The 14,837-nt window shown below is 41.8% G+C and overlaps 1 protein-coding gene across 2 annotated transcripts in view; it reads left to right on the plus strand.

Moving 5' to 3' along the window:
• The window catches only part of SNX14 (sorting nexin 14), a 60,940-nt gene extending 46,876 nt beyond the window's left edge, over nt 1-14,064 (plus strand). For both annotated transcript variants that reach the window (XM_064447673.1, XM_064447674.1), the window contains 6 exons: nt 5,279-5,402; nt 7,135-7,299; nt 8,350-8,445; nt 9,144-9,235; nt 9,390-9,446; nt 13,858-14,064. In XM_064447673.1, coding sequence (XP_064303743.1) covers nt 5,279-5,402; nt 7,135-7,299; nt 8,350-8,445; nt 9,144-9,235; nt 9,390-9,446; nt 13,858-13,896 — 573 coding nt within the window. In that variant the 3' untranslated portion in view covers nt 13,897-14,064. The remainder of the gene's footprint in view (nt 1-5,278; nt 5,403-7,134; nt 7,300-8,349; nt 8,446-9,143; nt 9,236-9,389; nt 9,447-13,857) is intronic.
• The last annotated feature ends 773 nt before the right edge of the window (nt 14,065-14,837 follow it).

The raw sequence follows: 14,837 nt of genomic DNA on the forward strand, positions 1-14,837 counted from the left end.
ATGTGTCAGGAACTACTCGAGTTAGTAGTTTTGATACATTTAACATACTTAAATACTTGAGCAAAAAGCTTTGCACTCAGAAGCATTCTTACGAAGACTGAGTTCTTGCTGTAGTTTGCTTGAAAAGCTTTATTAAAGGATCCAAATTAATTCTTTGAAGTGGTGTTCAAAACCATTTTGGGTTGAAAAGTGTTTAAAAATGTATATAGCATTGCCAGTTAAAATACAAACTCTGGAGTGTCGGTATGTTGTCCATGTAAAAGAACGTGTGTACAGAAATTGAGGCTCTCAGACAGAGTTTTCCCAATTCTTCTCAACCATGGTGATCCCAGGAAAGCAAAGAGCTGGCTGCATTTTGGCTTTCATTTTGGAATCCTGAAGTTTCCTTAAACAAAACATAGATCTTTGCTGCCTTCTGTTTTCTAATGTTATTTTTCAGAAGTAGTATTTTGGGGCAAATTTCCATGTCACCAGTGTCTAACTGTCCATGTATGCACTCCATTGGAGGACACAGAAGTTTGCAGAGTCTGAGTCAAAATAGTTGCCTGTGCTTCTGATAACCCTGTAGGAGGTGCTTTTGTCACGAGATAGTTTCTTTGCAGCCAGAAAAAAAGTGTAGAGAGCTGTGGCTAGCCTCGTCTATCTATTGTGAGAGTGAGTTCACTGCTTTTCTAAGCAGCTTTATTCTAGTTAGCTGTTTTATGAAGAAGTAATTGGTTCTACATATATTTTAGATTTTCTTTTTTCTTTCCCAAAATAAATCTGTTTTGTTTCGGGTGAGCCATCTGTTGTAAATGGATGGAAAGTTTCAGACTTCAGTATACCTCCTGCAAAGCTGTGATTATTATTTAATGATGGGCACTCGAGATGCTTTGCCTTGGGGGGTGCTGCAAGACAGTTCTATGATCAGATACTCAGTATCTGCTTGTGCTCAAATTATACTACCAGTTTTGACCAGCAGAGGCATGTATGCATAAGGAATTCATGTGCTGACTGCTTTCTCACTAACTTTCCATCTGTCAGTTTAGCCAGAGCTAAACTCAGCAGAGGCATAACACAGCACAACCTGGGATGTCAGATCTCTAATAATTACAGTTATCGTGTGTTATGTCTCTGCTGAGTCTTCCCATACACACTGTGAAATTCTTCCCTCTTGCTGATTTGTTGGGGTGCTTGTGCCTTCTTTGGAAGACAGTTCTCTCCTTCTCAAGTCAGCCCACGCGTGGGAAAAGCTTTGTGCCAGGAGACTGCGCCATTTACTTCTTGTCACTCCTTGGAATTGATTTGTAAGCCGCAGTGATTTCATCTGCCAGATCGTTTTAGTTCAGATCAGTGGTGGGTTTTGGAAGCAAATCTCCTGATCATCTCTGCTTATCGCGTTTTCCTCAGGGAGCTGTCTTAGAAGTCATTAACTGAATTTATTTCAGACGAAACTAAGCTGGAAAATGCTGTCTAGAAATGCAGGCACCAAGGGGTGTTCAGACCAAAGGCAAGCTGAGGTAACACCCCACCAAATACATCTGGCAGAGGCTTCAGTTGTTCAGTTCTGCAGTTTCACTTCTCTTGTGCCACGGGACATCTTTGTGAAGATACAAGCGCTGTGCCCCACCTTTCCCCAGTAGAAGCCAGTCACGGAGATGAATGCTAAATGTCTGTACCAGGACTGTGTAAGCTACCTGTATGAAGTCAATGAGGAGATCTGGCAGGCGGCCGAAGAGATGGAAGGTTGGCACTTTGCCCATCTGTGAGAAAAGCATGTCATCTCACAGCAAGAAAGTTCTACAACACAATTTTTTTTGTAAACGCTAGAGTCAGTTTCCAGCTGATGCTTGTACTGTCACAGTGTTCCCGTATACCTTGCCTGGCACACATCTGTTTATTCTAGTATCAACATGTTGGAATCCGCTGAGAGTACAATGCACCTTCCCCGGTGCATGTGCTGCCGACTCTGTTGCCGTGAATGGGGTACACCCAGGCTACCTCTTCATCAACAGGCTGAATAACAAATGCCTGAAAATCTGTCGGGGCAGGTGGAAGCTTGAGTTCAATCAGAAATGTGCCTACTTCTCTGAAAGGTTTTCTTGATGCTGCTTCCTTTTGAATGTTCCTGGTATGTGTGCATGTTTGTATGCTTTAAATATCAGTGGAAAAACTTCTAGTTAAAAATGGCTAATGAGCGTGGGTAATCAACCTTAGTACAGCCATTAGCAATTGGATTTTATCCTGTATTGGATCCACTAGATTGAAAGAGTTACTAACCTCCCTGGTTAAAACAAACATGTGGACAAAAATCCCTACTGCCCCCCTCCTAGAGGCATCAACAGGATTTCTGGCTTCCCAGCTATGTTTCTATTCTGAAGGTCTGTAAGCAGCTCAATTGTCTTCCGAACATGCTTTTGTCAGACTTGGTAGAATAGCTCAGGACTCCTCAGCTGATGCAGACTTTGCACAATATGCCTAGAGGCATTGTTCTGCTGGCTTGTGATGGCCTGCCAACAGCAATAAAACTGCTTTTGGAACACCAACAGTATAACCTATGTTTATGCATAGTTATTTGGAGGAAGACATGGTTGCTTTTCAATACACTAGCTGATGTGGTTCAGACACGACATACATTCTTTCTTCTTAGCATTTTGGTATAGTCATCCGTACTTTGGAAATGAGAGGGGAAAACGGGAGACGTTAATGCCTCTGGCTGTGGATATTGTTCATAATCATGGTGTTCCTTCTGTAAACTTCACACCTGTGCTGGAATGTATGGGCGTATATTTGCATTTGCACTCACTAACCATTGAGTAACTTTGTTTTTCTCTTAGCCACTTTACATGAGCATTCATACTTTGCTAGCTTTTCCTATCGAGGTACAATAAGTAGTCTGTTGTACAAGGGACTACTTTGGTCTTTTTCTTACACAGGCCTTTTATCTTTCACTTGCTGCAAGAGCTTGACTTCCATGATTAACCAGTACCAATCCATGGAATTTCCTCATTAAGAATATTTAATGGTTATAATCACAGTTACTGTTTAAAGATATGAATAATTATAGCATTGGAGTTTGTCTTGCTTGTCTTTTTTTTAGTCGAATTACAACAGTGAGCATTATATCCTGTCTCAAATATTAACATGCACAAAAACATACAAAAGCAAAAGTCCCGTGCTTATCTGAATTGTGAATGTAACCTCAACTTCCATATTAGATATCCAATTATATGTTTTTCACTTGGCTTTCCTCCGAGCCAAAATCCTGGCAAGTGCAAAAGACTTTCTAAGTGGAGATGTAATGCCACCGTGTGTTATGGCTGTTGCATTCTGCAGGCATGCATTGCTAATGACTGTAGAATATATGCTTGCACTAGAAATAGTGCAAAGTATATACTTTAAAAAAAACCTGCTCACTGGCTCAGTAATTTTGGCATGCATTGATTTGCTTTTGTTTTCTGAAATGCTGTGTGCAAGAGTCTAAGCTTTCAAAGCTTGATGATGATCAAGAAGTACTATATTTAAGGTGCAAGACAGATTATCCATGTACAGAGGTATATACATCATTCAAAAGATACTGCTTCTGGTTTGGGGTGAAAGCTGAAAGAACTTTTGGAAATCAGAAAGCTTTGCCCTAAGATGGGCTTCGTGTTTGATTTCTTTATAGATCGCTTACTGGACTGCTGTTAATGATTTAGTTTGGCCTGTACACGCTCCTCTGAACGTATATCTACATTGCACAGTGGGCTGCTTTGAGTTGGCTCAGTATGTACTGCCTCTGTCAGGTCATGGGGTGTATCTAAAAAATGAATGAGGCTCTTGTTTAAGTTACAGTAATTCAACTCAGATTTTCCCGATGCCCTAGAATCAGTATTGAGGAAGATACAGATTTCAGTTTACACAGGGTTTTCTAAACAACATACCAGGGATGCTTTCATACAGTAGGCATGAATAATTATGTGTTCTTTTTAGGTTTGTTACTTTCCTGGATACCAGTTATCCACCAGTGCATTAACCATCGTTGCTCTTTCATGTAATTTATGTAATAACTTGGTGTTGTTTAATTTGGGTGAACTTTGTGAAGATAATGCCAGCCAGCAGTTCAGAACTTAACAAAAGAGGGCCTAAAGAAGTACAAGTCAAAACCTGCGTCTCGCCAGATCTCCTGATGTAATTTTTCTTAAAAGTGCAGTGCATTCTGTTTAGAGGCTTGCATGATTCAGAGCCTGTTGTGATTTGAATGTTTTATGGCCTTACTTATTTCAGGGAGAACTGCTTTATAGAAAGTGAACCACATATAAGCAAAGTACTTCCCATTCCTTGGAACTGTTTTTAATTTGGGAGTGCTACAGAAAAAAAAATTGGTGTTAGTAGCAATTATCTCAACGGAGGCAACGCTATAATTACATTACATAGTTCTTGGATGTTTTTTTTAGAAGCTTGGCATAAACTTTTGAACTTTCTTTTCATAATACAGAGTATTTTGTATAAATTCTTTATCTTTAGATCAACAGTTTTGGGGATAAGATAATGTAAAATAAACCGTTAATGGTGATTGCTAGGTACTGTCAAATGTGGAAAGCCTCAGGATTCATAGGACTCCTCCTTTCCAGCTGCTGGAGCCCACAGACTTGGAGCAGGGGGAAGGAGTACTGCCTAGGTGGCATGGGACTCCTCATAGGGCGTAGAGAAGAGCCTCTTAGGATTTTTCAAGTATTATAATGATATATTTTGGGGAAGAACCAAAGGCAAAGAAATGGAGGGATCGTGGTAGTAGTGGTTGGTAGCATGAGAAAATAGAAGGATAAAGGAGTAAAATGAGAAATGGGATAAATGGAGAGAAACACAAACTTCAGTAACTTACAAAGATTCATGAAGTTTTTGCTATAAATAATCAAGGTGGCAGGTGAAAAAAGGGATTTCTCTGTGTAGAAAGTTGGGTGTTTTGTCCAGAAACCAATGTATTTATTTCAGAATGGAAGCCAACAGGAAAATTTGGAAGCTGAAAGGTTCCCCTGTGATTTTAAGGCTGACAAACTGCATATAATTTATGTCCCTCATTGACAAACAAGGTGCATCAAAGGAATCAAAGCCTGTTGTAGAAGTCTAGATACTTGAAGGTTATCAGGAGCTAAAGGGCTCACAAATTAATGTCTTGGTCACCCTGCTGATTTGTTCTGAATCCAGGTATTTTGGTTGCCAGGTATCTTGGCAACATGTGACATGCTTGTCAGTACACTGATGGCTATCCTTTTTGCCTTTGAATGCATTGTTTTCAGTCTTATGTTTCTATTTTTAGCTTTTCAATGATTTATTCAAGAATAATGCAAACCGGTCTGAGAATACAGAAAGGCGACAAAATCAGAACTACTTCATGGAAATGATGTCTGTAGAAGGAGTCTATGACTACTTACTGTATGTTGGTAAGAAGTGATTTCTCTTAATTATTCTTACACTTCATGCTAAATATGAAGTTTTGGTTCTTTGGTAAGAAATAGAATTCCGTTGCAGAATTCATGTATGATTCAGCGCTTGCAAGCTTAACAATGTACAACTTAGGAACACAGTCATTCTTTAAAAGACTTTATTGCAGTGCCAAAATAACATAATTTATCATTCAGTATTAGTCAGTTGATTTCTTAGATCTCTTTCTGCATCTCAGAGTGTGAGCTCTTGGGAATAGGTCCCTTCCCTTATCTCAGATGTGCCATGGAGCTGCTTGTACACGCTGGGAACAAATCAATAAAAATAGTTCAAGGAATTACTTGATAAGCAATCTGGATAATAGTGGGGGTTTTTTAGTACTGCACTAAGACAAATAATATTTGCTTGTTTGCAATCTGGTTTGGTTTTTGTTTTGTTTTTTTTTTTTTTTAAATAAGTGACTCTTTTATCATCACAGAATCACGGAATGGCAGGGGTTGGAAGGGACCTCTGGAGATCATCTTACCCAACGCCCCTGCTTGAGCAGGCACACCTAGAGCAGGGGGCACAGGAATGCGTCCAGGCGGGTTTTGAATGTCTCCAGGGAAGGAGACTCCACAGCCTCCCTGGGCAGCCTGTGCCACTGCTCTGGCACCCTCACAGGAAAGGAGTTTTTCCTCATATTCAGGTGGAACTTCCTGTGTTCCAGCTTGTGCCCGTTGCCCCTTGTCCTGTTGCTGGGCACCACTGAAAAGAGCCTAGTCCTATCGTCCTGACACCCACCCTTTAGATATTTATAGGTATTGATGAAATCCCCCTCAGTCTTCTCCAGGCTGAACAAATCCAGGTCTCTCAGCCTTTCCGCATAAGGGAGATGCTCCAATCCCCTGAGCATCTTCACAGCTCTCCCCTGGACTCTCTCCAGTAGTTCCCTGTTCTGTCTTGAACTGGGGAGCCCAGAACTGGATGCAGTGATCCAGGTGTGGCCTCACCAGGGTAGAGTAGAGGGGGAGGATAACCTGCCTTGACCTGCTGGCCACACTCCTTTTAATGCAGCCCAGGATACCGTTGACCTTCTTTGGCCACAAGGGCATGTTGTCCACCAGCACTCCCAGGTCCTTCTCAGCAGAGCTGCTTTCCAGTAGTTCAGTCCCCAGCCTGTACTGGCGCATGGGGTTGTTCCTCCCCAGGTACAGGGTCAGGTGCACTTGCCCTTGTTGAATTTCATGAGGTTCCCCTTGGCCCAGCTCTCTGGCCTGTCCAGGTCTTGTTGGATGGCAGCGCAGCCTTCTGGTGTATCAGCCACTCCTCCCAGCTTGGTATCATCTGTGAACTTGCTGAGGTTACACTCTATCCCATCATCCAGGTCATTGATGAATATGTTGAACAGGACTGGCCCCAGCACAGACCCCTGGGGAACACCACTAATTACGGGCCTCCAACCAGACTCTGTCCTGTTGATCACGACCCTCTGAGTTCTGTCACTGAGCCAGTTCTTAACCCACCTCAGTGTCCTCTCATCCAACCCATACTTCCTTAGCTTGCCTGTGAGAAGGCTATGGGAGACAGTGTCGAATGCCTTACTGAAGTCAAGATAGACAACATCCACTGCTCTCCCTTCATTGACCCAGCCGGTCACACCATCATAGAAGGCTATCAGGTTGCTCAAGCATGATCTTTATCATCATTATTAGGAGAACACTATAAATGTGTGTTATTGTAACTTTGCAGGTAGGGTAGTCTTCCGCATTCCTGACTGGCTGCATCACCTCTTGATGGGAGGAAGAATTCTCTTCAAAAATACATTGGAACTTTACACTGACTATTACTTGCATTATAAGTTAGAACAGCTATTTCAGGAGCACCGGTTGGTTTCTCTGATAACACTGCTGAGAGGTTAGTAAAAGTTGCATCTTTGATGTGAAAATATTGCTTTAGTTTGATATTTGAAATCCCTTCATTTAAGTTTCCAAGTCTTAAATTTTGCAATGCTTGACTAAAGCTAATGGAGTTTTAAAAATCAAGTTGGCCTATAAAAACATTGCAGAAGGTCATTGTGGGAAGATGCAGAGTCAGCCATGTTGTCTGTCAGTGATGGTTACAGAAAGTAAGTATTATGAACAGTAATTTGCTGTGTGCAAAGAAAAAGAAAAAGAGAATAAAGGCAGTTTAGTCTATGAGAGCATGAATGTTTCAGGCAATCTTTAAATTACTTTTCACTCGTGCTACGTCACAGTCCTTTATTGTTAATTTGTTTGGTTTTTTTTTTTCCCCTTTGTGGGCTTTTGAGAGGGCTTCAGCGTTCCTCAAATAAGGGAAGGAGAGAGAGGTTAAAAATTTAAAAATTACTTAACAACTGTAGAGAAGTATTATCTGACTGCGTTCTGACCTAAACAACCCATCTGGCCAAAGCTCTGGAATCAGGATGGCTCTGTCCTTATTAAGCCAAAAGAAAGCTTGTGAATGTCAAACAAAAAAAAAAAGAGTAGCTAATCTTTCAGAGCCTATAACCAAAACTGAGTGCCTAAGATTTCTGATGAACAACAATTCTTGTTTTTTGATGCACAGGTAAATCTGAAATTTTTGACAGTTTAGACAGTGTTTTAGCACAAGGTATAAATATTGCATATAGTTTTGAGATTATAAAGGAAGTGGTAAATAAGGAGATCATAACTAACCTAAAGTAGAATTGATAGTGCTTTAAAAATTTGAAAACATTGGAAACAAATTAGCAAAAGATAGTCCTCCACACAGGTGGGGTATTCTGTTTAAGCAGGCTAATGTAAGCAAAAGACTGTTGTAATCTGGCAAGGCTAGAAATTCCTTCTAGTCAAGATCATACAGAAAAGCTCAGCTTTGAAGCCATAATCCAAAACACGTTTTATATGCCAGTGAAGTATAGCTGCCTAAAGACTTGGGTTTTTTTAAAATGTGTCTTCGCTGCAGATGCCGTGTTCTGTGAGAATACCGAACCTCGCTCTCTCCAGGATAAACAGAAGCGAGCAAAGCAGACTTTTGAAGAAATGATGAGATACATTCCAGGTTCTGTATTTCATGACTCGCTATATGTGTATGGTTAATTGTTCAAGTAGATACATAACCCAAATACAGTCACATTAGCTTTCAAAATCAAATAATACTTATACTGCTGAGATTTGAGTTGACTGGCATACGAGATGTAAAAACCCAGGACTTCAGTTTCATCGCTGAGTGTTGCTGACTAAAGTTGTAGCATACTGATTAATAAGACGTGATGGAAATAAAATGAGCTTTACAAATAGACTTAATACCATAATTTCTTCATCTTTAGAGCACTCCTGTGGGTTGTATTTTCTCCAGATGAAAACTGGGTTAAAAAAGGCACACTGCGAAGCCATAAGATAAATCTGAGCTCCCCTTACACTGTATAAACTAGGGAAGAGGGGCCCATTTGCTAGGTTATTCAGAAAGCAATTAAAAAATTTCAGCTTGTGGTTTATTAAACAATGCAATAGGACAATACAGTGATATTATAAAAAGTATAATTACTGAGGTGTGCAGCCCTGAAGGAAAGGGAGGAAAAAAGGAGGAAGTAAAGGAGTGTTTGTTTTTCCATTAACCACTGTAGACAGATAAAATTTGGACTCTTTTCTTCCATTTAAACATTTTATTTTCATTACTGGAGTTCTATAACTGTATCGTATAGCTGTTTTGCAGTGCTTCCTAATGACGTGTGTATCTGTTGTTGGTATCTGGTCTAGATGTAATAGGCAAGTGTATTGGGGAAGAGGCTAAATATGAAGGCATCAGGCTTCTGTTTGATGGAATGCAGCAACCAGTGCTCAACAAACAGGTAACTTGCAACATATCAGAAGCGTGCCTTTTGGCACAGTTTTCCTGAAGTGAACGTATGGCATTAGCAGAGGAGTGAGCTCTAATTCAGAGTTAAAAATAAAAGGGAGTAGCGTTGCCTTGGAGCGTTCTTAATTTTCTTTATTTTCTTTTAGTTAACTTATGTTCTGCTGGACATTGGCATTCAAGAACTCTTTCCAGAGCTGAGTAAGGTATGTGCTAACTCCGTTCAAGAGTCACAGAATTCTTCAAGCTCCTAGCAACTCCGGTCGTTGGTGTATTTTTGCTCTTGTTCCCTTGTAATACTAATTTTAAATCTTGGGGAAAATCTGTATTTTACTAACATGTTGAAATCATCGCAATCTGGATTGTTTACATTTTTGTTAATTAGCTCTTTCCAAATGAGTTTAGGCCCATTTGTCAAGCATGCAGCAAGTCTGAGCTGCCTTTCAGTAGAGCTGGACAGAGCAATCGGCAGTCGGGATCTCTGTGCCTTTCTTTCTGATTGATTGTCTCTGCTCTGTTTTATGCATTTCCTGACTTAGGGATTGAATTTGGCATGCAGAGCTCAGGTTGAGCTTCAGCACTTTTCTTGAGAATATTTGGCAGGAGGGTTTCTTACCTCTAGTTTGGTCACTGCAATGTTAACTCCAACTATCCAGATGAAGGAGGAAGAATTCGCACAACAGAAACCACTATATAAACGCATATCGTTAGGTTTGTGACCTATTTGATATTTCTACATCTACATATAAAACCCTTAGTTTTACATAGTAATTGTACAGTTTGATCTTCATGGTAAGCAGGACATATTAGATAGTTAACTAGATATTAAAAAAACAACCAAACAAAAAAACCCCTCACATATAATAGATGTTCGTTGCATGAGCCCTGTGTCTAAGAACTGTGGAGTGCCAGCAGTGGTTTGTTTTGCATGATAAACAGAAACAAATGATAGATGTCAGAACAGGATAGGGCACCTTCCACTGCTTTCACTGAAATAAGACCAGCTTAGCCAGTCTAACCTACTCTGTGCATCAGCTCTGCAGGTGGCCTCCTCGCATCAGTGTTCAAACAATTAAAAACAAACAAGATGACATGACCAACCAAGGGAATAAGGAAGTAGACTGGAGACTTGCGTGCTGCAAAAAAGACCTGACTTAGCCCTGCTATTTTATTCTTCTGCACTGTTCTCTTATCTCAGCTGCTAATAATACATATATAGGAACATTGGTCTTTGGCTGATGCTGAAGAAACCTAAAGGCTGGTGTGTTAAGCATTTAAATAGTCTTTAAAGCACTGGTCAGGCCTAGAGAGTGGTGATCAGTAGGATGAAGTCTAGTTGGAGGACAGTAACTAGGGAGGTATCCCAGGGGTCAATTCTGGATCCAGTTCTGTTTCACATCTTCATTAATGATCTGGATGATGGGGCAGAGTGCAAGGCTGCTGCTGGCGCAAAACTGGAAGAAGTGGCTGATACACCAGAGGCTTCTTCTGCCATCCAGAGGGACCTCCGCAGGCTGGAGAAATGGGGGGACAGGGACCTCATGAAGTTCAACACAGAGAATTTCAGTATGTATATGGGGCTGCCCAGCTGGACTCCAGCTCAGCAGAAAAGGATCTGGGGGTCCTGGTGGGCACCGAGTTCACCATGAGCCAGCAACGTGCTCTTGCTGCAAAGATGATGAATGGTATGCTGGACTCTGTTAGGAGGAGTGTTGCCAGCAGGTTGAGAAAGGTGATCCTTCCCCTCTACTCGGCACTGGTGAGGCCACAGCTGGAGCGCTGTGTCCAGCTCTGGGCTCCTCAGTACAAGAGAGACATGGACACACTCGAGAGAGACCCTGAAGGGCCATGAAGATGATGGAGGGACAGGAGCATCTCTCCTGTGAGAAGAGGCTGAGAGCTAGGAGTGTGTAGCCTAGGAAAGAGATGGTTCAGAGAATCTTATTAATGTATATAAACACCTGAAGGGAGGGTTGCAAAAAGGACAGAGCAAGGCTCTTTCCAGTGGTGCCCAGGGCCAGGACCAAAGGCAACAGGCACAAATTGCAACACAGGAAGTTCCCTCTGAACATCAGGAAACACTTTTTCACTGTGAGGGTGACCAAGCACTGGCACAGGTTGCCCAGGGAGGCTGTGGAGTCTCCATCTTTGGAGATATTGAGAAGCCGTCCAGGCGTGATCCTGGGCAACCAGCTCTAGGTGGCCCTGCTTGAGGTTTGGACCAGATGACGTCCAGAGGCACCTCCCAACCCCAACCATACTGTTATTCCGTAAGTTATTCCGTGAATTCCTATATTTAATAGGGTGAAATATTTTTTATTTGAAAACAAATCAAGAAAAAATGATTTAATTTAAATCAGGTTTATGGTTTGTACAATTTCTTAATCCATCCTTTTGTTCTGTGTAACTGACGCTGCCTGACTGCTCTGCAGTGTTTCAGAAAAGCACCTGCTTGGGGGGGGGGGCCGACCTCTAATGCTCCTTTGGTTATAGTGAAGCAGCAGAGTTGAGGCCTGGGCTCCCCCTGTTCCCTGTGACTGAAGCCAATGGGAGCAGAGGGAGGGAATTCTCTGGCCCAGATTTCAGCAGAGGAAAGGAAGAGAAAATACTCCAACCAGGAAGTTCAGCCATTTTCCTATTATGGATGTACCAAGAGAAATACAGAACAAAGTACTGCTTCTGTGAGAGTAGGACCTGGTTGTGAGTGTACTAGGACTGTGATGGACTGAGTGAGGCAGCTGAGGAGGGATCACTATGAGAGGGAAATGCAAGGGGGAGAGGGTATGGACATAGGGCAGTGGCTTTCAGCTGGAGCCTTAAATAAAAATAAATAAATAAAAACAACAACAGGACACCAGTTCTCCCAAATCACTGCAAACTGACTGAAGCTCCCTGGGAAAAGAATTGTTTCCTCCAAACAACTGTAACGGGCAAGTAAAAAAGTGATGACTGGTCTCAGTTATCAGTTATATTGTGGGGGAGTGTAGTGTGTGTGTGCAGAAATCACTCCAGTGACTGTTCAACAGAGACTGGTCACAGAATCACAGAATACTGAGGGTTGGAAGTGACCTCTGGAGATCACATTGTCCAACCCCCCTGCTTGAGCAGGCACACCTAGAGCAGGGGGCACAGGAACGCATCCAGGTGGGTTTTGAACGTCTCCAGGGAAGGAGACTCCACAGCCTCCCTGGGCAGCCTGTGCCACTGCTCTGGCACCCTCACAGGAAAGGAGTTTTTCCTCATATTCAGGTGGAACTTCCTGTGTTCCAGCTTGTGCCCGTTGCCCCTTGTCCTGTCACTGGGCACCACTGAAAAGAGCCTACTCCCATCGTCCAGACACCCACCCTTTAGATATTTATAGGTATTGATGAAATCCCCCCTCAGTCTTCTCTTCTCCAGGCAGAACTAACCCAGGTCTCTCAGCCTTTCCTCATAAGGGAGATGCCCCAGTTCCCTGAGCATCTTCACAGCTCTCCCCTGGACTTGTTCAAGCACTTCCCTGTCCTTAAACTGGAGAGCCCAGAACTGGATGCAGTGATCCAGATGTGGCCTCACCAGGGTAGAGTAGAGGGGGAGGATAACCTGCCTTGACCTGCTGGCCACACTCCTTTTAATGCAGCCCAGGATACCGTTGACCTTCTTTGGCCACAAGGGCATGTTGTCCACCAGCACTCCCAGGTCCTTCTCAGCAGAGCTGCTTTCCAGTAGTTCAGTCCCCAGCCTGTACTGGCGCATGGGGTTGTTCCTCCCCAGGTACAGGGTCAGGTGCACTTGCCCTTGTTGAATTTCATGAGGTTCTCCTTGGCCCAGCTCTCTGGCCTGTCCAGGTCTCGTTGGATGCAGCACAGCCTTCCAGCCTAGTCCTTTTTGAGCTGCTTGATGCCAAAATGTGTTTGTAGTGACAGTGAAGAACAGAAATATTTCAGGTCAGTCAGTATTTAAGTGGAAGACTGAGCATCCTGGAAGTTTTGCTTTGAGCATTATTCCTTCAGCAGGGGACACAACGATGGGAGAAATGGGAAGACTTTCATTAGCGGGGATGTCAGTCAGCTTCCTGCCCTCAAGCTATGATTTCTTGAAAGTATATCGGGCTACACGTACCAATGTGGATGTATGCTGGATCACTTAAGATAGGCTGTGTTTAATGGCAGCATGCGTAAGTGAACAAGTTCTAAGGATAAGAGCTAAAAACACCTCATGAGTTTTGCCTTTGATGCAACGTACGGCCAGTTCCTTGGAAGACTGTTAGACAGGTTACAGGGAAAAGGGACAGCTGAGAGACGAGCAGCGTTCCTAGCAGAGGAAGGAAAGAAATCCAGTTGAAAAAACATTATGCCAGTGCTATTTCCAGAGCAGAAAATTGCTGTGCTAAGATAATTATATTTAGTGGTTAGGAATGGGGGAGGTGAGAACTTCCAGAGAAAGAAGAAAATACCTATTTTGAGAAATAGTATTAAAAACCTGAAAGCAGTAGCCTTCCTTTCTCTTAACTCTCGTTTCAAGTGGATGTTTTCAAATACCATTCATCATTGCAGTTCAGTTCAGTCATTTATATGTAAATATGCGTTTTCATGCTTACAAAGTGACTTTTTTTTCCTCTCCGTTATGGTTTGACAGGGGCCGAAGGAAGCCAGCTCTGTGTCATGTTGGATGTGAATGCAGGGACCTCGCCGGACACCCAATAGAAACACCCGCTGTGCACTATTGTAATGGATGTGTGACATTTTAACCTTGCGTTGTATATTTTCTTGTAAATAACATAAAATCTTAAGTTCTAAAAAAAAAATCTCTTTATGCAATAAAGACATTAAAATTTAATACCAATTACAAGTAAACAATATATCTGTACTTTTTATTTAAAACTTGTTTTAGCTGTTATCGGCAGAAGTCAAATTAATTTCCCCAAACGCTGTGTGTGAAATTACAGGATGACATAAGATTGTTGGGAGAGCAGCTAACGTATCTTTTGCTAAAAAGAGCAATTGCTGTTGTCTGCCTTAAAGTATATGTACAAAAATTGTTCAGAAGTTGTAGAATGTACCCATGAAGTTATTTTTAACTGTCTTAACAAATTTTACTGCTTTTTTAAAAACAAACAAACCAAAATTACATGATTGGATCTATTGCATACAAATAATCTCAGAATTGGCTTTGGCTTTCATGCTTTCTGTGAGCATGGGACACCATGTGTGTAATTTAGTTTACTTAATATCTGACCTTCAAATCTAAAGCACTCTTAAAATAGTAATGGTGTGAAACGTGGTTTTGACTTTAACCTTTATTTTTCTGCAATTTCCTATCTGGGTTTGTCCAGGGGTTTTCTGACATCCTCTTTACAGGCTTTGAAAAGAGGATGTAGGTCTGCTAAAAATTTATTAGCATAACATTGTGTGAAAGACTTTTCCTGTAAATCTTAATTTGTTGTCCCAGCCTTCATAAAAGAAAGACTTCAAAAAGGACTTTCACGTGTGGATTTTTAACAAGTTTCACTCACAAAACAATACAGAGATATTTTAATAAGCATGCCTCAATTTTTCTTTTCAGCCAGCACCCGTTTTCTCCTTTTACAAACAGCGCAATCTAACGCCGTGTTCGTG

The sequence above is a fragment of the Phalacrocorax carbo genome, chromosome 3 (assembly GCF_963921805.1).
Source record: "Phalacrocorax carbo chromosome 3, bPhaCar2.1, whole genome shotgun sequence".
In the NCBI taxonomy this organism is placed as follows: Eukaryota; Metazoa; Chordata; class Aves; order Suliformes; family Phalacrocoracidae; genus Phalacrocorax; species Phalacrocorax carbo.